This window comes from Rhineura floridana, chromosome 11 (genome assembly GCF_030035675.1).
Source record: "Rhineura floridana isolate rRhiFlo1 chromosome 11, rRhiFlo1.hap2, whole genome shotgun sequence".
Taxonomy (NCBI): domain Eukaryota; kingdom Metazoa; phylum Chordata; class Lepidosauria; order Squamata; family Rhineuridae; genus Rhineura; species Rhineura floridana.
Genome location: NC_084490.1, coordinates 3,973,275 through 3,995,616, shown reverse-complemented (window position 1 = coordinate 3,995,616; position 22,342 = coordinate 3,973,275). Strand labels below are relative to the sequence as shown.

General features: G+C 49.7%; 1 protein-coding gene across 2 annotated transcripts in view; it reads left to right on the top strand.

The window, feature by feature from the left end:
- The first annotated feature begins 272 nt into the window (after positions 1-272).
- KCNAB3 (potassium voltage-gated channel subfamily A regulatory beta subunit 3) overlaps positions 273-22,342 on the top strand; it is a 35,072-nt gene continuing 13,002 nt past the window's right edge. The window contains exons 1-9 of one of the 2 annotated variants that reach the window (XM_061589920.1): positions 273-626; positions 7,363-7,406; positions 7,661-7,698; positions 11,503-11,582; positions 17,350-17,394; positions 17,547-17,591; positions 19,296-19,339; positions 20,210-20,296; positions 20,765-20,800. In XM_061589920.1, coding sequence (XP_061445904.1) covers positions 391-626; positions 7,363-7,406; positions 7,661-7,698; positions 11,503-11,582; positions 17,350-17,394; positions 17,547-17,591; positions 19,296-19,339; positions 20,210-20,296; positions 20,765-20,800 — 655 coding nt within the window. In that variant the 5' untranslated portion in view covers positions 273-390. The remainder of the gene's footprint in view (positions 627-7,362; positions 7,407-7,660; positions 7,699-11,502; positions 11,583-17,349; positions 17,395-17,546; positions 17,592-19,295; positions 19,340-20,209; positions 20,297-20,764; positions 20,801-22,342) is intronic. The other variant, XM_061589921.1, reaches the window with a different exon arrangement.

The following is a 22,342-nucleotide window of genomic DNA, read 5'->3' as shown; positions in this document are numbered from 1 at the left end:
AGCGACCCCAGGAGTCCTGTGCCCATGCCCCCTCCTGGCCTTGCCCCAGAGAGCTGGGGGAGGGCGAGGCGGAGGCAGTCGTGGCGGGGGCGGTCCGGTCCGGGCTCCCCTCCCCCGCCGGCATCTTCGCCTGCATCCCCGCTCCTCCCCGCGTAGTGCCCCCCGCCTTCCCCCCAAAAGGCCGGGGGAGGGGTCTGGCATGCAAATGAGGCCCGGCTCCGCTGAGGCGTGGGGCCGGCCGGCTGCCAGGACAGCAGCGGCTTCGGAGGGCGCCCTCGCTGTCCTCCTCGGCTCTCGCCCGCTGCAGCCCGGCCAGCCGCAGAGGGAAGGCGGCTGCCGGCGGCTCCCCCCAGCCCCGGCCCGTGGGGCGCTCCTCCCCCCAAGCGAGCCATGCAAGTGTCCATCGCGTGCACGGAGCAGAACCTGCGGAGCCGCAGCAGCGAGGACCGGCTGTGCGGCGGGGGGGCCAGGGGCCAGGGGGCGGGGGGGGCAGGCAATGGCGGGTACCAGCCCCCCGGCAAGGGGCCCCGGCTCGCCGTGGGGCCGCGCGCCCCCGGGCAGAACCTGCCCCACATCGCGTTCCTCCTGAGGGAGTCGACCGGCCGGGCGACGGGCATGACCTACAGGTATGGGGGGCGGCGAGGAGAGGGGGCGGGCAGAGGTTGCTAGGCTAGGGGGTCCGGGGAAGAGGACTTCTTGGGGGGCTGGCACCGACCCCCCTGCTAGCCCACTCCTAGCCCAGAGAAAGGTTAGGAGTTTAAGCTGGTGCTGATGCTGGTGCTGGGGGGGGGGTTGTGTGGGGTTGGGGTGACTAAAGAGTACTATATGTCTGGGGTTACGTGGAAAGGAGGGTAGATCCCACAATCCAGACTGTGGCGTTTACACACACACACACATACGTGTCTGATCTGTGGGGCTGTTGGCAGTGGAGTGGGTTGTGGGTGGGACGGGAGGATGGGGGGGCGGTTGAGGGAGTAGGTCAATCTCTGGGGGAGAAGAGGGCGGATTCTGCAGATGGGACAGGACCTTGCAGGGGAGACGGGGGTCTTTTTGAAAGGTACTTTTGGCAAAATCTGGGGAGGCAGAATGATGAAAGGGTGAGATTTTTGGTTTTTTCTGGGGTTCAGGGTGGCAGTTGATTGGGGGGATTCCGAGGCAATAAGAACCTGGAGGTTCCTGTAAAAAAAAATCACCCAGAGGTCGACATAGGGAGGGGGCAGCAGAGGGGAGAGGGGGTGGACTTGCCCCCCAATACTTCCACACACAATCCGGGTGCCAGGATTCTGGGGTTCTGTGAGAAGAAGGCAGGATTTGGGGCTGCACCAGGGGGTTGCTGAGAGTCACTAAGGGTCCTATCCTCAGTGTTGGGGGGGCAAAGAGAATTAGGGGGTATGTCGTGGAAGAAGAGGCTGGCTCTTCTTCCCCGACGGAGAGCTTCGGCTATGGGGCGGTATATAAGTACAATAAATAAATCAATAGAAACTCTCTCCCTGGACCCGATTTGAACGAAACAGAGTGTGCTCCATAATTTACCTCCAAGGTAATGCTGGGTTATACAGCAAGATCTGTTGTGCTGTCTTGGGGGTCTGTGGGGAGGCAAGTGGAGGACCCAGGGGGTTACTGCAGCCCCCTAAACACGGAGGCATCACCCGCTCAGTCACTGCTCTTTCCCTCACCCTCCGTCTCCCTTCACATTTGGCATTTTAATCAAAGTGAGACCAGGTCTCTGCAGCCAGCCCCAAAGTTAATCCGTTTGCTCACAAGAAGGGGGAGGGGAAGAGAGGCCAGGTTGTAGGGGCAGGGAGGGGTGCCCTATATATGTCAGCCAGGACTCCTGGGTTCTCTGAAATAGAAGGCGTGGGATCTAGTGGATTGGAGCAAGGGGGTGCAGGGAGATGGGGGAGAGAGGACTCCTTGTGAGGGTAATCTGCATCCAGGCTGAGTAGTGTGTGTGTGTCAAAGTGACGATTTCTGGGTGGGTGGTGTTTGGATTTTAGGGTGGGAAGGGGGGAATAATTGAAACCCGTAACCTCTGGGAGTTCAGAGAGTGCTTAACATGGAGAAACTGAGCCCGGACTCCTGGGTTTCCTGGTGAGGGGTGGGGGCAAGTGAGAGAAAGAGTGGGTGGGGTGGGTTGCATGCAGAAAAAGTCCTATTCAGCCTGTCTGTGCGTTATTTGTGCTGTGTCTGAATGTTGCAGTAATGCAGGGGTAGACTGCAAGCCACTCCCCCACTTCCCTAATTCGCACTCTAGCCCAATGTAGACCTATCATTTGTGGAAATGCACCCTTGATGCACGTATTCAGGCAGAGGAAGGGCAGGAGGGCCTAGTAGTGCTGGTGGGTTATTACCAGGCCAGTGTTCTGGGTGCTCTGCTCTCTCTCTCTCTCTCTCTCTCTCTCTCTCTGTGTGTGTGTGTGTGTGTGTGTGAGAGAGAGAGAGAGAGTTAAGCAGCGGCAGCCAGTGGCTGCATGTCAGTGGGGCTGTGGGATCTGCTCCAGGATTTAGTCCGAACTTTCAAGGAGCTGTCCAAGGTGCTGAAGCCGGACTAACACCCGGAGCGGATTCCACTGCTTCACTGACATGGAGCTACTGGCTGCCACTTGTTTTGAGGGGAGGGGAGAATCGATATGCAAGAGTGGGGTGGAGATAGAAGCCTGAAGGACCGGGGGGGGGCTCCTTTTGTGGGAGTTGGGAGGGTTACATACCTAGAAAGAGGCTATGGGGGAAGGGGGCAGGAAGCCACAATGCCTACATTCTTTGGAACAGGTGTAGAGTGTAGTGGGTTTTGAGCGATGCCAGTCTGGGCTAGGCAGGCTGCCAGGACTCCTGGGTCCGATTCCCTTTGTGCGCCCGAGCTGGATTGTTGTTGGAGCTGGCCAGCCTCCAAACCACCTCGCAGGTCCCATAATTGCTGCTGTGCATCTCCTGTCCGCTCAGGTTCCCCTGGGCCAGCGCCAGCCCAGCACCACTGCTGCCCAAACAACAGATTAGCAGCAGGAGATGCTGAACTTTCAGCAGGGGGTCATGTTGGATTCTTGGGGAGTGTGGAAAGGTGGGGACAGGGAGCAGCCTTGGGCTAGGGGTGGGGTGGGGTGGGGAGGCGGGGTAAATGCCCGGCAATGGGAAGCCCTAGAGGTGAAGGTCAAGGAGTTCACCTGGAAGATAATCTACAAGCCAGTAGCGGCTGATGGCTCCATGTCAGTGGGACAGTGGAATCCACTCCGGGTTTTAGTCCGAACTTTCAAGGAGCTGTCCAAGGTGATGAAGGTGTGCACGCATGCACACACACATTTATGAAAAGCAATACATTTAAGTATAGATATTCTATTTCAGGCTACAAAATGTTTTCTAATTCTGATCTAATTTCTCGTGAAATGTAGATGAAAACATTGTTGAGTATATATTATTTATGTTCAATATTTGTACCCGGCCTTTCTATAAAAAGAAGGCGCCTAAGGAACTTTATGATGTATTAAGTTGAAAAAGAATGGTGGGAGGGATAGGAAATACAGAGATTTGATGCATCGTAAAATGATGGCATCCACAACAATTCCAAACCGCCACCACCCCGCTGCCCACCCAACAACCCCTGACTGGTAGTCAATGAAATCCCCAGACTGGGTTCCTGTGTCCTTGCAGTGTATTGGGAGCATAGCCACAATTAGAAAAGAGTGCAATTTGTTCAGAGGGTCTAAGGGAGAGTGGGGAATCTTTTTCAACTAGTGACCTCTGAGCATGTAAAGAGTGCATTTTTGCATACCACTGAACCATCACAAGCAGCCATTGCAGATGCAGGCTCCCAGGAAAAAGATGCCAGTAATTAACCAGTGACAGAGTGTGGACTTGCACTGTTACTTTTTGGCTGGGTTTTGCTTATGCCCAAGCGGGACTGTCTGATTATCTTATTGGGCTGGGGGGGTGGACAGTAACTTCCCCACTGGTCAGATGTTTAAGGGTCCCCCCCCCCATAGAATGGCTGCCTGGCTTGAGTCGCCTGGACTATCTCTTCTAAAGGCACAAGAGAGATGGAGACGAGTGACTCAAAATCCAGTTTTGCTGTCACACGTGATTCCAAAGGGACCTTCTCCTGTGCAAACCCCACTCGAGATTTTCCTGGTGGGATTGTCCCCTTTGGTTAGATCTATCTGTCGGCAGTGGCGGGTGATGGCCCCATGTCAGTGAGGCAGTGGGATCCGAGCCAGGTTTTAGTCCAAACTTTCAAGGAGCTGTCCAAGGTGCTTCAGCTTCTTGAACGTTTTGAATAAAACCTGGAGTGTATTCCACTGCCCCACTGACATGGTGCTGCCAGCCACCACTGCCTGCCGGCCACCCTTAATGGCGCCCCAATAATCTGCCACTTCTCTCCGCACCTTCTGCAGCCCTGTTCCTGTCCTCCTCGGCACAGACTGTGTACTTCACCCTTCTGCAACCTGTTGCCCTCCAGATGGTTTGGACCACAACTCCCATCAGCCCCAGCCTGCCCAGATGTGGGGGCAGGATAAGACCTGGCCCATGGGTGCTCCTGCTTTGCAATGTCATGAGGTCCAGGGGGTTACCTGAGCAGGGGTCCTCAACCTTTAAGCTTTTATGCTTTGACACAGATTCAGGACTGCAGTTACGGTTCCATAAAATCCAGCTGAGGATTCCTTGTGAGTGAATGAGGTTGTCCTGGTCCACTGAGGCAAGCCTGTTATAGGGTGTGGATTATGTATCTGGCCCCTCTGCCGCACTGTCTGTTTTCCGCAGATCCCTTGTGGTTTAATGATGAGGCCAAATCATGGTCTGTGTCAGCACTGGGGGGGGGGCTTTGACACTTGCCCCTAGTGTGGGGATGGGGGGAGAAAATGGGGGTAGGCATAGCCACCTCTTTCCCCTCCCACTCTTAGTCAGGGGAAGAGCGGTCTCTCTCGCTCTCTCTGCCTCTTGCACACACACACACACACAGAGTTAAGCAAGTGAAAGGTTTTCAGGCTTTCCATGGACTGGACAGTTACTTGGCGCTTGGTAAAGCTTTGCCTGCTTAATTTCTACATCTTCCGCTGCTGTTCAAGGCACAGGAGCAAGGCCACTGAAAGAATTTGGCAACTATAATACACACATTTTTATTTAGTTATGTTATTTACTGTATCTTAATCTGCGCTTCCTCTATGGAGCTTAAAACATTAAACAGAGTTCTCTCTCTCTCTCTGCTGTTCCCATTTTATCCTCACAACAAAACCCTGTGGGGTGGATTAGGTTGAGACGGAGAGTGACCAGCCAGTGTCACTAAGTAAGATTCATGGCTGAGCGGGGATTTAAACCTGGGTCTCCCCAGGCATAATTTTACGTAGAGTGCAGTCATTTTAAGCCCCATTCCTCGTTCTGTGGAAGGAGCGAGGCTTAGTGGTTTTAGCCACACGTTGCTGAGACTCGCTATTTGCCAGTCACACTTGAAAGCCCTTTCCCATTCCCCAGTGAATGGCCACCCAGTGTGCTATGGGCTACTCAGTGATGATGGGATGCACTCTGTGCATGCTCCATGACAGTGTCTTTAATATTGGTTCATGTGTTTCAGGACTGAGCATTGCCATGCCAAAATTGCTTCGCTTTCTTCCACAGTAATCAGTGGTGGCTGGTGACTCCATGTCAGTGCGGCAGTGGAACCTGCTCTGGGTTGTAGTCTGAACATTGAAAGCACCTTGGACAGCTCCTTGAAACTTCTGGCTAAAACCTGGAGTGGATTCCACTGCCCCACTGACATGGAGCCACCATTGGCAATAATATTACCGATATTAGTGCAGCCTTTGTACAAAGAGCATCTCTGCTCCACCCCAGAAGCAGCTGCAGTGGTAGCTGAAAGATGCCTGCTAGGAGAAGTCACCTCTGTCCTCCTCTCCACCTCACCGCACTTTTTCTCTGGACCTCTGTTCTGTCCCACTCCCCCACCACCCCATTATCTCAATAACAGAAGCTGCCGGCATCAGCAGCAGTGACCCCATTTCAAAGCCCCGAGCTCAGATTCTCTATCTATTTTTATCTCTGCTCCTGCTCACAGCGGTGGCTCTACTCGCTAATGAAGCTGCAAGAAATGCACTAGGCAGGCAGCAGTGCTAATGAACACGGGAAGGGGGAAAGGGAGGCTCAAAGAGGGAGCTAGAGACCGCCAGGGGTGTTCCACTAACTTATGGGAAAGTGTCTACGGCTACATCCACACCAGACATTTATTCCACTTTTATTCCACTTTAAACTGTCATGGCTTCCCCCAAAGTATCCTGGAAAGTGTAGTTTGTGAAGGATGCTGAGAGTTATTAGGCAATCCCTATTCCCCTCACAGAGCTACGGTTCCCAGAGTTCCCTGTGAAAAGGGGTTAAACCAGTCTGGGAATTCAAGTTCTGTTAGGGGAAGAGTGTGGGTCTCCTAACAACTCTCAGCGCCCTTCACAAACTACCCTTCCCAGGATTCTTTGGGCAAAGCCACCCCTGTTTAAAGTGGAATAAAAGTGGAATGGATGTCTGGCACAAACGTGGCCTAAGAGAGGACCCAGGAGTCTTGCCTCTGGTTACTTCGCTCAGCTGAGATGCACACTGAACCAGTTAAGATAGATTAAGTCCATCCCCACCCCAGATCGTGTTTTACGTTGCATATTTGATAGCAGCAAATGCCAAAATGTTATCTCTTTTTAGGTACCCTTTCATGCTGTGGTTAAACTGTTGATGGGCATGCATGCGTGTGTGCTTTTTGATTATCAGCTACAAGGTGCAGCAAGAAGGCTGGATCAATGCAGTGTGCTCCAGTTGTTGAAAATGGCATGCCTTGGAAGGCAGTGCTTCAGATGGCCTCTAGCGATGCATGCCTCTCTAGACCAGGGGCTCCCATGGGTTTTTCCCCATTGGCCACCTGAAATTCGTGGACCACTTAATGATTTTTCTGCCTGTAGTGCAGTGGATGTGCAATCTCCCATCTTCAATCACAAGTCCACAGAGATGCCACAGACCACCTGAATGAAGGTTGTGGACCACTGGTGGTCTGCAGACCACAGTTTGGCAGCCTCTGCACTAGACCTCAAGGAACCTCTCCATTCTCCCTTTTGTTCACCCTCTTGTTTACTTACTGTAAAATAAAAGGAGGCCAGTTTCCCACTGGAAGGTCCTTTCTTGAAGCCCACCTCGCCGTATGGTCTGCAGGATTTAGACTGGAAGGCCTTTGTGGCAGAGACTGCATCACTCACTTCTATATATTTCCAGGACCCAGCATGCAGTTATACAAAATGGCAAATGGATGTCGTATTGTTTTAAGAGTACGAGGGGCCCTAAAGGATAAAACGCTGAGCTTAACTTTGGTTTAGCTTGGATTAAAGTTCTCCCTTTTCCTTTCCACAGGAACCTCGGCAAATCGGGCCTTCGTGTTTCCTGCCTTGGCCTGGGTGAGTTCCTAGGAGGAGGGGAAGACGGAGAGGAGGAGGGGGCGGTGGCTTTGTGCATGCTCAGAGACACTCTTCACAAGCCACGAGTCCATGATGATCCTGCGCATGCCTGGCATTGGCAGGCCTCATTGTAGAGTGCGCTGTTTGTGGACCCGTTGGTAGGGAAGGGCTCCTCTATGGCAGCCTTTGAGTACTGGTAGGAGTGTGCTCTGGTTGAGCATATCCATCTCAAGATCTTGGTTTCCCCCCTGCAGGTACTTGGGTGACGTTTGGGTCCCAGATCTCGGATGAGGTACGTATGAGCCATTGTTCAGCTTCTGCTCCAGTCTGCCTTCCTCACTCAGGGCTTGTCTACTGTCCAAAATTTAGCTCAGTAAGCTCCTCTCACATGTCCATGCATGCTCATGTGCGCACACACACGCACTCCACATCTTGTCACCCAGAAAACAGTTGTAGCTGAGGCAGCCTCCCCCAACCTGGTGCCCTTCACCTGTTTCGCACTACACGTCCCATCAGCCTCAGCCACAATCTATTGAAACAGTTTAAATCTGCACTAGGGCCTCACAGGGACCTTCAACTGTTTTCTTGCATATCACCCCCCCTTTAAAAAATCACCTTTGACACCCCCCCTTTTTTTTTACCTGGGATGGGCCACATGTGAATGTTGCCAATGTAGGGTGAAAGAAATGCCTGTTGAGGTCTAACCGTTCCATTATAGACCAGTTTAAGGCTCTGGTCTGGAGATGTCCTTCGATGGAGTCCATGCCCTCCCATGTTCCATGGATGAGAAGCACGGAAGGGGCACAGGGTGAGGGCTGTAACTCAGACAGAGCACCTGCCTGGTGGGCAGAAGGTCCCGGGTTTAAATTCCCAACGGCATCTCAAGGGGCAGCTGGACAGCCATCTGTCGGGAATGCTTTGATTTGGATTCCTGCATTGCGCAGGGGGTTGGAATTGATGGCCTTATAGGCCCCTTCCAACTCTACTATTCTATGATTCTATGATCTCCAAGGAAGGCTGGGAAAGGCTGCCTGTCCAGAACCCTGTAGACCAGGGTTGGGGGATCTCTGACCTGGGGGTTAAATGCAGCCCCCTAGGCCTCTCTCTCTGGCCCCCGGAAGTCTCCTCTCTCCGCAGGCCACACACCTCAGCAGCCCTGCTTCGCACCTCCTGTGTGGTTTTGCCTGGCTTGAATGCGTCTTGAAGTCTGAGACGGGCACGTGAGTGTGTGTCCAAACTAGCCTACTGTTCAAAAGGGTAGCGTTCACATTCATTGCTCCGCCTGCTTTTGTCTCAGGCTCCGCCCACCCCTGGCATGTGGCCCCCGGAAGGGAATCTGGCCCTCAGAGTGAAAAAGTTTCCCTAACTGCGCTGTAGACAGGACTGAGGAAAGGCCTGACTCAGTATAAAGGGGCTTCCTCTCCTCTTTCTAAGGACAGTTAGGGACAGGGAAGAAAATCGATTCAGTTTGCATTTAAAGCTGAATCTTATCAAATTTGCACCCTCCTAGACAATAGGAGAGCCAAAACAGAGCCATCCTTTTGCGCTTATCTGAATGTTTCCCTGCAGTTCTCCAAGCAACCAGGGTTTACAAATGCGTATTTATTAAGGGAAGGTGTGCATAAAAACTAATATATTTGTGAAAATAAAATACAAACATGTAATATATTATTTATTTATTTATTTATTTATTATTTTATTTTATTTATAGACCGCCCATAGCGAATAGCTCTCTGGGCGGTGAACAGCAGAGTTAAAATACAAAGTTACAATAAAACATACAAAATCACAACAAAGTAGAATAAAAACATTAAATATAAAACATGAACGTTAAAATGCCTGGGAGTATAGCCAGGTCTTAACCTGGCGCCTAAAAGAAAGTACCGTAGGCGCCAGGCGTATCTCCACAGGTAGGCTGTTCCACAGTTCGGGGGCCACCACAGAAAAGGCCCTAGATCTAATAACAATCCTCCAGGCATCCTGATGAGTTGGTACCCGGAGGAGGGCCTTGGATATTGAACGAAGTGAACGGGTAGGTTCATAGTGGGAGAGGCGTTCCATCAGATATTGCGGTCCCACACCGTGTAAGGCTTTATAGGTCAAAACCAGCACCTTGAATCTGGCTCGGAAACGAATAGGTAGCCAGTGCAAACGGGCCAGGACAGGTGTTATATGCGCGGACCAATGGGTCCCCGTCAACAACCTGGCTGCCGCATTTTGCACTAGCTGTAGTTTCCGAACGGTCTTCAAGGGCAGCCCTACGTAGAGCACATTACAGTAGTCCAATCTAGAAGTTACCAGAGCATGAACAACTGAGGCGAGGTCATCACTGTCCAGATAGGGACGTAGCTGGGCTACCAATCGAAGATGGTAAAAAGCATTCCGTGCCACCGAGGCCACCTGGGCCTCAAGAGACAGGGAAGGATCGAAAAGAACTCCCAAGCTACGAACCTGTTCCTTCAAGGGGAGTGTAACCCCATCAAGAACAGGATGAACATCCACCATCTGAGCAGAGAAGGCACTCACCAACAGCGTCTCAGTCTTGTCTGGATTGAGCTTCAGTCTGTTAGCTCCCATCCAGTCCATTATCGCGGCCAGGCAACGGTTTAGCACGTTAACAGCCTCACCTGAGGAGGATGAAAAGGAGAAGTAGAGCTGCGTGTCATAAGCGTACTGATGACAACGCAGCCCAAAACTCCTGATGACCGCCCCCAGCGGCTTCATGTAGATGTTGAAAAGCGTGGGGGACAGTACCGATCCCTGCGGGACTCCACAATGGAGAGTCCAGGGTATCGAGCAATGTTCCCCAAGCACTACCTTCTGGTGGCGACCCACCAAGTAGGAGCGGAGCCACTGCCAAGCAGTACCCCCAACTCCCAACCCCATGAGTCTTCCCAGAAGGATACCATGGTCGATGGTATCAAAAGCAGCTGAGAGATCAAGGAGAATCAACAGAGTCACACTCCCCCTGTCCCTCTCCCGACAAAGGTCATCATACAGGGTGACCAAGGCTGTTTCGGTGCCAAAACTGGGCCTGAAACCGGATTGAAACAGATCAAGATACATATTAGGATACATGACGTGCAAAACTGGATATATTAGTCAAAACTGCATACAAAAATGTGTTTATCTGGAGAAATTTGCACAAAAATGCTGAATACATTTCATTAAGATTTATTTTTTAAAAAACCAAACTGGACAGATTCTTCTGTCCCTACTTGGAACACCCCAAAACACACCCCTGTTTTGCCCAGCAGGTATGGCTGGCTGGAGGTGCTGTTCCTTTCTTTTTGCCACAGCCTTTTTTCCACTGATGTAAACAGCAAGAGGGTGATGGTTCGTTCCCCCTGAAGACATACTAGGAAAGCATAATATGACCTACAACAGGATAATTCAAAGTATACCTCAGCAGCTACAGAGTATGGGGCCTGAGCGCTCATCTGCATGAATCAATATGCACGTGTGCTAGAAACTAGAAGTGGGTGTGTCTGCATTATGCACATGCAACCACACACATGCACACACACACCACAGACAGGAAGCAGGAACTGTATCTAGTAAACAAGTACAGTGGGGGGGGCATGTGGGGTGGCTTTCAAGGTGAAAATTACGGGCAGAGATTATCTGTTTGCATTTATTTACTTACAACATTTTATCAAAAGATTCCAGGGTAGTGTGCAAAAGTGTAAATAAAATTAATTCACACAATATAAACGCAATTTCAAACAAGCACATAACAATATATAAGACCCCGAAACCAGACTAGAACAACAATTCCAACAACCATCTGCAACCTGAAGTGCCTGGGCTACAAGGAAGGTGGGCTGGTCCTGCAAAGCTTAGAATGAGAGTTGCTGCCAACATTTTCCCCTGGATCTGCTCTTGTGCTTTTAACAGCAGCGTGACAGGCAGAAATTAAGCAGATGAAGCCTTTTCTATCACTTTGTTTCCGTGCAAGGGAAAGCTACCTGCCCACTCTTTAAAGGAACAGGGTATAAAACATAAGCAATAAGCAAAACATAAGAAATCTGGCAGCCTTATTGGAGATTTTTGTGCCAACCTCTCCATTGTTTGACACTTTTCTCCCTCTTTCTAGATGGCAGAAAATGTGCTCACCATCGCGTACGAGAATGGAGTCAACCTCTTTGACACGGCCGAGGTCTATGCTTCTGGCAAGTATGTCTGGCTGTTTCACCCTCGACTCCTTGCAGGATTTCTGCCACCTTTCTGTCTGTGCCTCAAATAATCCTGTGACAGGGAGAAATTCAACAGGGGATGCTGCATTTCCATGCTGGGGAAGCAGCACCTGTTGAATTTCTGCCTGTCATGCCATTGGCAACCCTAGACTGTGGCCAAATGATGTGGGATGCAAGAATATGAGTCTCTCTGGGGGCAGGCGGGCGCAGGAATCATGATCCCCAGCTTTCCCCCTAAACCTGACCCTTCATTTTCAGTGGCTGCTTTCTCTTGCGGCTGCAGTCTGACTGGATTAGACCCAATCTAATCTGTCAGCCCTACCTTCCTAACCAGCAGGGGAAGAATAGTACTCTTCCCCTGCTCAGAAAACCTCTCATCTTTACTACCCTTTGTGCCAAGTCTGAGCCCTGGCTCAATGGCTAGGGATAGTATACCCAGTAATGTACACCTTGGGCAGAAAGTACCTTAAGGACCACGTGAACCCTTATGCTCCACCTCGATCGCTGAGGTCTTCTCATGCAGCACTTTTGGCAATCCCACATACCCCTGAGATTCGGCTGGCCTTTACCAGAACTCCTTGCCAACAGAGGTTCGGCAGGAGTCATCCCTGCTCGCTTTTAGACATCTTCTGTATTATTCAGACAGGCCTTTCAAACCTCAGATTCTTTGCCAGCCAGCTCTTACTGATTTGTTTGACATTAAATAGTTTTAACTGTAATACTCTGGCTCAACTCCAAGTTTTCCTGGATGGATCAGATTATCTTCTAGACCCTTTTCAATCAGGCTTCAGGCCTGGTCATGGGACTGAGACTGCCCTGGTCGCCCTGCATCAGACAGAGGGAGTGCATCCCTGTTGGTGCTGCTGGACCTCTCGGCAGCCTCTGATACCATCGACCATGGTATCCTTCTGAGCCGTCTTGCTGGGATGGGTCTAGCAGGCACTGTTTTACCTAACGGACAGGACCCAGAAAGTGGTGCTGGGAGACTACTGCTCCACCCCCAGGCAGTTGGCCTGTGGGGTACCACAGGGTTCCATTCTGTCTCCCATGCTCTTTAACATTTATATGAAACCTCCAGGAGAGGTCATCTGGAGATTTGGAGTGCAGTGTCATCAATATGCTGATGACGCTCAACTCTATCTCTCCCTTCCCTCTGATGGCAGGGTGGGAGTGCTCATCCTAAACTGGTGCCTGGAGGCTGTGAAGGGCTGGATGTGGGCGAACAAAATGAAACTTAATCCAGACAAGACGGAAGTGTTGCTGGCCAAGGGGAAAACTGCCGCAGAGATAGGGTTGCAACCTGTTCTGGATGGGGTTGCACTCCCCTTGAAAGAGCAGGTCCGCAGTCTGGGAGTTCTTCTGGATCCTGCCCTGCTGCTGGAATATCAGGTGGCTGCAGTAGCCAGGAGTGCTTTTGGCCATCTCAAAATGGTCTACCAGCTGTGTCCGTTCCTGGAAGCAGTCGACTTGGCCACAGTGACACATGCATTGGTGACATCGAGGCTTGATTACTGTAATTCACTCTACGTGGCGCTGCCTTTGAAAACAATTTGGAAACTACAGTTGGTCCAAAATGCAGCAGCCAGAATGTTAACTGGAGCATGGGGCAGGGAGCATATCCCCCCTGTGCTTTATCGATTCTACTGGCTCCCAATTTGTTTCCGAGCCCAATTCAAAGTGCTGGTTTTGACCTTTAAAGCCCTAAACGGCCTTAGACCAGTGTACTTGAGGGACCACTTACGTCCATATGTTCCTACCCTGGATTGAAGATCATCTGCCTCTGGTCTCCTCTGCGTGCCTGGAATGAAAGAAGTCAGATTGACAGGCATGCAGGAGAGAGCCTTTTCAATTGTGGCTCCCAGACTTTGGAATTCCCTGCCCCAAGAAGAACACTCTGCTCCCTCCCTGATGGTCTTCCGGAAACTTGTAAAAACTATTTTATTCTGGAGAGCCTTTGGTTGGGACTGACGGGTCAGCCTGACACTGTTTTAAGTTCTTTTATTCTCACTCACTCATATGTGTATGCACATATATACATGTGTGTATGTTTGTACGAGTGCGTATGTGTATGCATAATGCATTTTATGTATTTTAATTGTATTCTATGCATTTTAATTTACTGTAATATGTGTGTTTTTATTGTGTATTTTATTATATGAAAATGGAAATGGACTGCCTTCAAGTGTGCAATTTTATTGTAGCCACCCTGAGTGCCCTATTGTAGGGTAGAAGGGCAGGACAGAAATATTTAAAATAATAAATAATAATAGTTTTAGGTTATATACCGCCTTGTGATATTTTATATGAAAGATGCAGTTTATAAAACTTCAAAAAAAATTTTTTAATCCAGGAGTCCTTTCCTTATTGCCAAATCCTCCTCCTCTCTCTCATTCTTATCTTTTTGCCTGATTCTAATACACTTGGCCCTTGCTGCCCTGTGTGATTTCTGCCCGCCAGACACTTTGGAAGCAAAGAGCTGTCTCAGGGCTTTTCAGAATGCAGTAATTAAAACCCCATGACATGATTCTGTCAGGCTGGATTTGGGGGTCAGTGGGCTGTGAAGGAAGTGGAGAGGGGAAGGAGGAGAATCAAGATACAATCTGTCACAGGGTGATGTAAGGTGATTGGGCGAGTGAGAGAATTTGAACGGAGGACGCAGATGGCATCTCCATGCACCAGCAGGAGCAGGCGTGTGCGTATGGGAGTGAGAGAGAGAGAGAGATAAAGGGTCTTCCATAGGTCAGGAACGTGGTGCAATTACAATTCACAATCTAACTGAGAGATCCCCTGGGGTACCCAGAGATGGCTGTAGCAAACTATGCAAAATATTATAAGTATGGGCAGGGGAACTGCATGCCTTTTCCCATCAAACTTGGAAATCCAGAATATTTCACGTTACAGTTTAACAGCAGACACTATTTTACGAGTCTTGTGGCACCTTAAAGATTAATGTGGCATTCGCTTTTGCAAACTAGCAGCCACATCATCAGATGCGTCGAGCATGAAGTATTAGCCTCATTTGGTAGATTTATATGATTTAAATGATTGGGGGGGGATGTAAACAGTGCGCCAAATGGAATTGGCTCAGATGTATACAAAATAAGCATGGCAATCTTTTAGTCTTCCTAGCTTTGGTGTGCTAATTTAATACCTGTTGCAGGGAAAAAAAACATGGTCTTGGTGGAGTCCTAAACAAACAGCATCAAAGTTGCAGATACCGTCTAGTCCAGCAATCTCACACTGGTGTCTCTTTTGAAGTTCTTTGAATGGAAAAACAGTGACTTTCAAAAAGGGTCCCGAGACTCTGGAATGTTTTTCCAATAAAATTCAGAAGTGAACATTTATTTATTTTATTTATTTAATTAAGCTTATATACCGCCCGACTAGCAACGGCTCTCTGGGCGGTGAACATTAAAAAATACAGTAAAAGATAACACAATATAATATAACAATGCAGAACTGTACAAAAACTGTACAGTCTAAAATCAGATTATAATAGTTTAAAATTAACATGAATTAAAATGCCTCAGAGAGAAAGGTTTTAACTTGGCGCCGAAAAGATGATAGTGTCGGCGCCAAGCGCACCTCCTCAGGAAGACCATTCCATAGTTCGGGGGCCACCACTGAGAAGGCCCTAGATCTTGTCACCACCCTCCGGGCTTCCCTATGGGTTGGAACCCGGAGGAGGGCCTTCGTAGTAGACCATAGTGTACGGGCCGGTTCGTATCGGGAGAGGCGTTCCGACAGATATTGTGGTCCCGTGCCGTATAAGGCTTTATAGGTAAGTACCAACACTTTGAATCTGGCCCGGAAGCATATTGGAAGCCAGTGCAGGCGAGCTAGCACAGGTGTTATATGCTCAGACCGCTTGGTTCTTGTTAGCAGTCTAGCCGCCGCATTTTGCACTAGCTGTAGCTTCCGAACCGTCTTCAAAGGTAGCCCTACATAAAGCGCATTGCAGTAGTCCAGACGCGAGGTTACCATAGCATGTACCACTGATGTGAGGTCCTCCTTACTCAGATAGGGACGTAGCTGGGCTACCAACCGAAGTTGGTAGAATGCATTCCGGGCCACCGAGGCTACATGAGCCTCAAGTGTAAGGGAAGAGTCTAAGATGACTCCCAGACTACGAACCTGTTCCTTTAGGGGGAGTGTAACCCCATCCAGGACAGGGTATATATCCACCATCCGATCAGAGAAACCATCCACCAACAGCATCTCAGTCTTGTCAGGATTAAGTCTCAGTTTGTTAGTTCTCATCCAGTTCATTGTCGCGGCCAGGCAACGGTTCAGCACGTCGACTGCCTCACCTGAAGAAGATGTAAAGGAGAAGTAGAGCTGCGTGTCATCAGCGTACTGATGACAACGCACTCCAAAACTCCTGATGACCGCCCCCAGCGGCTTCATATAAATGTTAAAAAGCATGGGAGACAGAACCGAACCCTGCGGGACCCCACATTGGAGAACCCACGGTGTCGAGCAATGTTCCCCAAGCACTATCTTCTGGAGATGACCCGCTAAGTAGGAGCGGAACCACTGCCAAGCAGTGCCTCCAACTCCCAACTCCGCAAGCCTCTCCAGAAGGATACCATGGTCGATGGTATCAAAAGCCGCTGAGAGATCAAGGAGAATCAACAGAGTTACACTCCCTCTGTCTCTCTCCCGACATAGGTCATCAAACAGGGCGACCAAGGCAGTCTCAGTGCCAAAACCAGGCCTGAACCCTGATTGAAATGGATCTAGATAATCGGTTTCATCCAATAGCGCCTGGAGCTGGTCAGCAACCACTCGTTCCAGGATCTTGCCCAGGAATGGAACATTAGCTACTGGTCTGTAGCTGCTGAAATTCTCTGGGTCCAAGGAAGGTTTTTTCAGGAGTGGTCTCACTGCCGCCTCTTTCAGACAACCAGGGACCACTCCCTCTCGTAAAGAGGCATTAATCACTTCCTTGGCCCAGCCAACTGTTCCTTCCTTGCTGGTTTTTATTAGCCAAGAGGGGCAAGGATCCAGTACCGAAGTGGTTGCACGCACCTGTCCAAGCACCTTGTCCACGTCCTCGAACTGAACCAACTGAAACTCATCCAACAAAACATGACAAGACTGTGCTCTGGACACCTCAATAGGATTAACTGCTATTAAATAGGAGTCTAAGTTTCGGCGAATGCATGAGATCTTATGCTGGAAGTGCTCAGCAAATTTATTACATCGAGCTACCGATGTATCTGCCGTGTCCTGTAGGCCTGGATGGAGTAGACCACGAACCATTATTGTCTTTTCTAGTGAATCATGTCTTCTCATTATGTGTCCGAAGTATGATAACCTCACTTTCATCATTTTAGTTTCTAGTGATAGTTCTGGTTTAATTTGTTCTAACACCCAATTATTTGTCTTTTTTTGCAGTCCATGGTACCCGCAAAACTCTCCTCCAACACTTTTATCCGCTTTTTTCACTGTCCAACTTTCGCATCCATACATAGAGATCGGAAATACCATGGTCTGAATGATCCTGACTTTGGTGTTCTTTGCATTTGAGGACCTTTTCTAGTTCTCTCACAGCTGCCCTTCCTAGTTCTAGCCTTCTTCTGATTTCTTGACTATTGTCTCCATTTTGGTTAATGACTGTGCCGAGGTACTGATAATCCTTGACAAGTTCAGTGTCCTCATTGTCAACTTTAAAGTTACATAACTCTTCTCATATACACATACACACACACACACATAATTTCTCTCTTCTTTTCTTTCTTCAGAGCAGAAAAAACCTTGGGGAACATCCTGAAGAGCAAAGGATGGAGGTAAAACACACACACACACCCCTCCGTCAAAATCCTTAGCTGTGTCCCCTTCTGCCAGATTTGATGGGCGCTGCTTTTTATTTCCTCTCATCCCACCCACAAAGCATCACCACATTGTTTTCCTCACTAAACTCTCCTCTGTCTCTTTTCAGGCGTTCAAGCTATGTTGTCACCACAAAGACTTACTGGGGTGGCCAGTAAGTACTCAAAGGACCTAGCAAATCGTTAGCGAGGGAAGGGGAAGGGATTGCATGGAAGGGGTGTGTGTGTAGAATTTTGCATGTTTGGGTGTCAGCAGCACCCTTCCAATTTGGGGTTGCTGGTGAAAAGGAAGGTGTCAGAATATTAAGCCTTTCCTATAAACTACATAGGAAAGGGTTTCTTATAAACTACATGAGAGCCAGTGTAGTGTAGTGGTTAAGGTGTTGGACTACGACCTGAGAGACCAGGGTTCGAATCCCCACACAGCCATGAAGCTCCCTGGGTGACCTTGGGCCAGTCACTGCCTCTCAGCCTCAGAGGAAGGCAATGGTGAACCCCCTCTGAATACCGATTACCGTTAAAACCCTATTCATAGGGTCGCCATAAGACGGGATCAACTTGAAGGCAGTCCACCACCACATAAACTACATGGTGATTAGTTTGTTAGTGGATGGTGGTGAGGCAACTGCCCTTTGATCATGAACAGGGGCACTCTTCTCTTTTGTTATGACAACACACGTTCAAGGACTGAACCCTGAGTCTGGAAACAGATTGCAGAACTGAAGCCCAAATCGAGTTCCCCAAATACCCGCAGCCAGAACATGCAACATGAGTCATGAGATTGCTTGGGACTTAACAGTAGATTCAAGACAAAGGACTTAATCCCACTCAGTACATAATTAATTGATGGGATTTGCTTCCACATGGATGGCTTTAAATGGGGATTAATAAAAATAATACAGTTTTGTCCGTCTCTCATCTGGAATGTGGATCCCAAGGCGGATTACATAGATTTAAAAATACAAAGCATACGTAAAACCATACACAAATTTCAAAAATGCAAACACATACAATGAACCATACATTTAGATTAGACTCATGGAGGGGAACAGATTTATCACTGGCTGCCAGCCGTAACTGAATCGCACTTTTATTCAAAATATGTGCTGCCTTTTCATCCCAGCAGTTTCAAAGGGGCTTGCAAGATGGCTATATGGATCCCCCCAAGTTTAGAGGCAGTCTACCTTTGAATACCAGTTGTTGCGAAGCAACAGTAGGGTGGGGGTGGCACCGGCGCTGTGGCCTCCCTGTCCTGCTGGCAGGCTCCCCAGAGGCATCTGCTTGGCTACTGGGGCAAGGCAGGGTCTGAACCAGCAGCGCTATGATGATGTTCTTATGAGTGAAGCCTGTTTTGGGGTTCATCAATCACTCAAATCTATTTGGCATTGGTGAGGGAGGAGCTGAGGTGCTGCAGGGGTGCGGTGGAGGATGTAGAACTTCATAATTCACAATTAAAGTAGAAAAGGAAACTTGAAGCTGCAGCAGTGGGGCGAGTGGGGCAGTGCCCCACCAGTCTCAGTCTGCCCTCAGCCAGCCCCCCCCCCCACACCTCTCTGTCTTCTGAGTTAAACATCCAATCTGGAGGGTGGCCCTCGCTGTCTGCTCCCTCTTCCTTAGTCCTGGTGTTGCCTCTTGTAGAACTCAGCAGGGAGGAAGAGGAAGATGGAGACAAAAGTAGAACTGAGTTGGCCCTGCCTGTCATTGGCTCTGGCTCTGCCTACTGTTGGGCTCCCTGCCTTCTGCCCCACCAGTGCTGAATGGGAAGCGGCCATCACAGCTCTCTGGGATTGGGGTTCTGCAGGAGGGAGAAATGGTAAAGGCTTGCAGTGGTTCAGCTTGATTTCTTGTTTTCTTCACAGGGCTGAGACTGAGAGAGGCTTATCACGGAAACACATCATTGAGGGTAAGGTTGGTGTAGGGAGGTTGAGATTTCAGGCTTTGGAGAGGAGGTGAAAGGGAGTTTGAGCAGAATGTGTGAAGAGTGTGTGGCAAAAGCAGGCAGTCAATTGCGGGGGAGCAAGATCTGGGAAGGCTGCAGAGTTATCAGTCAGGTGGCAAAAGGGTTTTCGGGGGGTTGAGGAAGCTGAGGTTTTGTGGAAAAGGGAGGTATGGATTTGGGGGTTCTTTTTTGATGCCTTTCTCAAGAGTCAGGTAGGAGGAGGAGGAGTTGGCAATTGAGGGGAAATTGTTGCTGAGCTTGACATCTGGGGCGCTTCTAGATTGTCACTGTTTTCAGGTGGGGTTCAGCCACATCCTGGCAAATTCAGGCTGCACACTTAAAGTCGCTTGGGGGGTCTTGTGCACAAACCTGCTCCCCCCCCAAAAAAAAATCAGACTTTTTTGCGATAAGGAAAGTGACAGGAGAATGCCCTGGAAAGTGTGGGGTAAGGTTGCTTGATGAGACGTCCTCTAACCTCCCTGCCAACAAATCAGAGTGAATGCTCCTTCAACGGCCAACGCCGTCTAATCATCTCCCTGCAAACCATTTAGGAGGAATGCTCAATGAACTGGTCTTCTGGAAGCGCCCCTGGCAATAAGAAGACTGGCTTCTGGAGCTGGGATGGGTGGAGCGATTGCCTCTAAGCCAGCCTCCCATTTTGGACTACAACTCCTTGTAGGCCTGCTGGCCGGGGCTGATGGGAGTTGTAGTCCCAAACATCTGGAGGGACCCAGGTTAGTGCGGTCTGCTCTAGGCAGTTCTCTGTCCTTTGCTGTCCAATCTGGGGCTCCTTGTGGCAATGTTTTCCTTCCTTCTCACCACCATTTTCTTCAGGGCTAAAGGGCTCCTTGCAACGGCTTCAGCTGCAATATGTTGACATTGTGTTTGCTAACCGGATGGATGCCAACAGCCCCATGGAAGGTGAGTTCCCCCCCACCCCCATGTCCCCGTGTCCAGTTTCAAAGGCACAACTCCCTCCTGCCCCCAACCTCCTCTTAGCAACTCCAGGGTAAGCCACCCTCCTTCTTAGGCTTTTTTGGAGGCATCTCATTACCTGCAGCTCCTGCCCTGCTTGACAAACACTGCCCTATTTGCAGGGTTCTCCCTTCCTTCCTCTTGCTATTGCTATCTCCCATGTAGCTCTCACACCACTGTTAAACCCATTTTTCAGATGTGTGGTGGGGAAGACCGAGGCACAGAGAAAGAAAGAAAGAAAGAGAGAGAGAGAGAGAGAGAGAGACAGAGAGAGAGACAGAGAGCAGATGGCTTGCCCAAAGCCAGACAAAAATGTCCATGGCAGATTGTCCCAAAATCTTAACCTTCTCGCTGCCAGGCATTCCTGCCAATTTCCAACCACGTCTCATTCATTCTCTCCTTCCCCTCCTGCAGAATGCGACCCGAACTTCCGATTGCTCTTGCTGGAAGGTACTATAGACGGCCCCAACCTCCCCCCCCAAAAAACATCCCTATTTGCTGCTCCCTCCCCAAAATCCTATGACTGAGCAACCCTGAGCCCCATACCTCTCAGGCCTTCATAACTGTGGGGCAAGCCATTATAATTATTAAATGAAGCTGTTTTGTGAAAAGGTGTTGGGTTCCCTTTACAACAGGGGTAGGGAACCTTTTTTCAGACCAAGGGCCACATTCCCATCTGGGCAATCTTTTGGGGGCCACATGCCAGTGGTGGGCGGGGCCAGAGGCAAAAAGTAGGCGGAGCAATGAGTGTAGATTTTACCTTTGTACAGTAGGCCAGTTGCTATACAGACACACACCCTTCTCTCTGTCCTCCAGCCAGCCAGCGACATCATGAAAGTTTGCAAACACATTCCTGCCAGGCAGAAACACTCAAGGAGGGTATGAAATAAGGGCTTATGGGGTGTGCCAAGGGCCAGATGAGAGACCCGGAAGCCCCCATTTGGCCGCTGGGTCTCCCACCTCAGCATCAGAAGAACCTGAAGCTCATAGGAGTCAGGGTGTGTTTGTTCCGTGTGAGGCTTTACAAAGGAGGCTTTCACAGCATGGAGGTGCAGTGAAAGAGTTTTATCTGTTGGATTTCCACCTGCTATGTGGCACAGGGCACTGAGAGGAAAGAAGGTTGCAGTCTAGGTCTTCAGCTCAAACACGCAGTGCAATGCTGGGCTCAGGTGGACAAATACCTGGCAGGTGCTTATGTTCCTAACACTTGCAGATGAGGCTGTGCATGCAGAACATTTTGAGGTCTGTTTCAGAGGTACACACAGGCAGGTCTGTAAGATTTTAGCTTGGCGGCTGCCCCAGTGATCTCCAGAAGCCCAGGATCCCATAGCGAAAACCAGAGCCTGTTGCAAGATTTGGTGGAGATTCTATTTATATATATTCAAGTTAGACTCTTGAGAGGTATGACACGCCCCTGCCTCCTTCCTGACACCCCCTCTGTGCACCCCAAAATATCCTTCCCACTGCAGTAGCCGTGTGCACCAAATCGTTGTACATCCTTACCCATGTCTAATCAGAAGTAAGTCCTACTGAATTCGTTGGGGCTTACTCCCAGGTAAGTGGGTATGAATATCCCCGGCTGTGTTCTGTGGAGACCTCACCAACCACAGACTTTGCAAAGATGGGGCTGCTGCGGGGAAAGTACACATGTGGTGTGTTTGCACGCTTTTGTGTCCTGTTGTGTAAAAACTGTGTGTTCCGTGTTGCCAACTGATCAGAACAAACCAGCCTGCCTGCTCTTGTGGCTTTAATAGCAAGTTTTATGTGGAGCTTTCCTCAGCGGGGAGATGCACATTATGCTTGCTAATATCTGCAGATCAAGCAGTGACTGAAAGGGATTAAAGTTGACAACCCAGTTTTTTCCTCTGTGTGTGTGTGTGTGTTTCCAAGTTTACTCTAAGTGCAAGAACTGAAGTGTGTCTTTTATAATGTCATGTGAACCCACAACTGAACAAAACTTGCAGTTTGGGGGAGGGAGGGAAGGCAAAATTA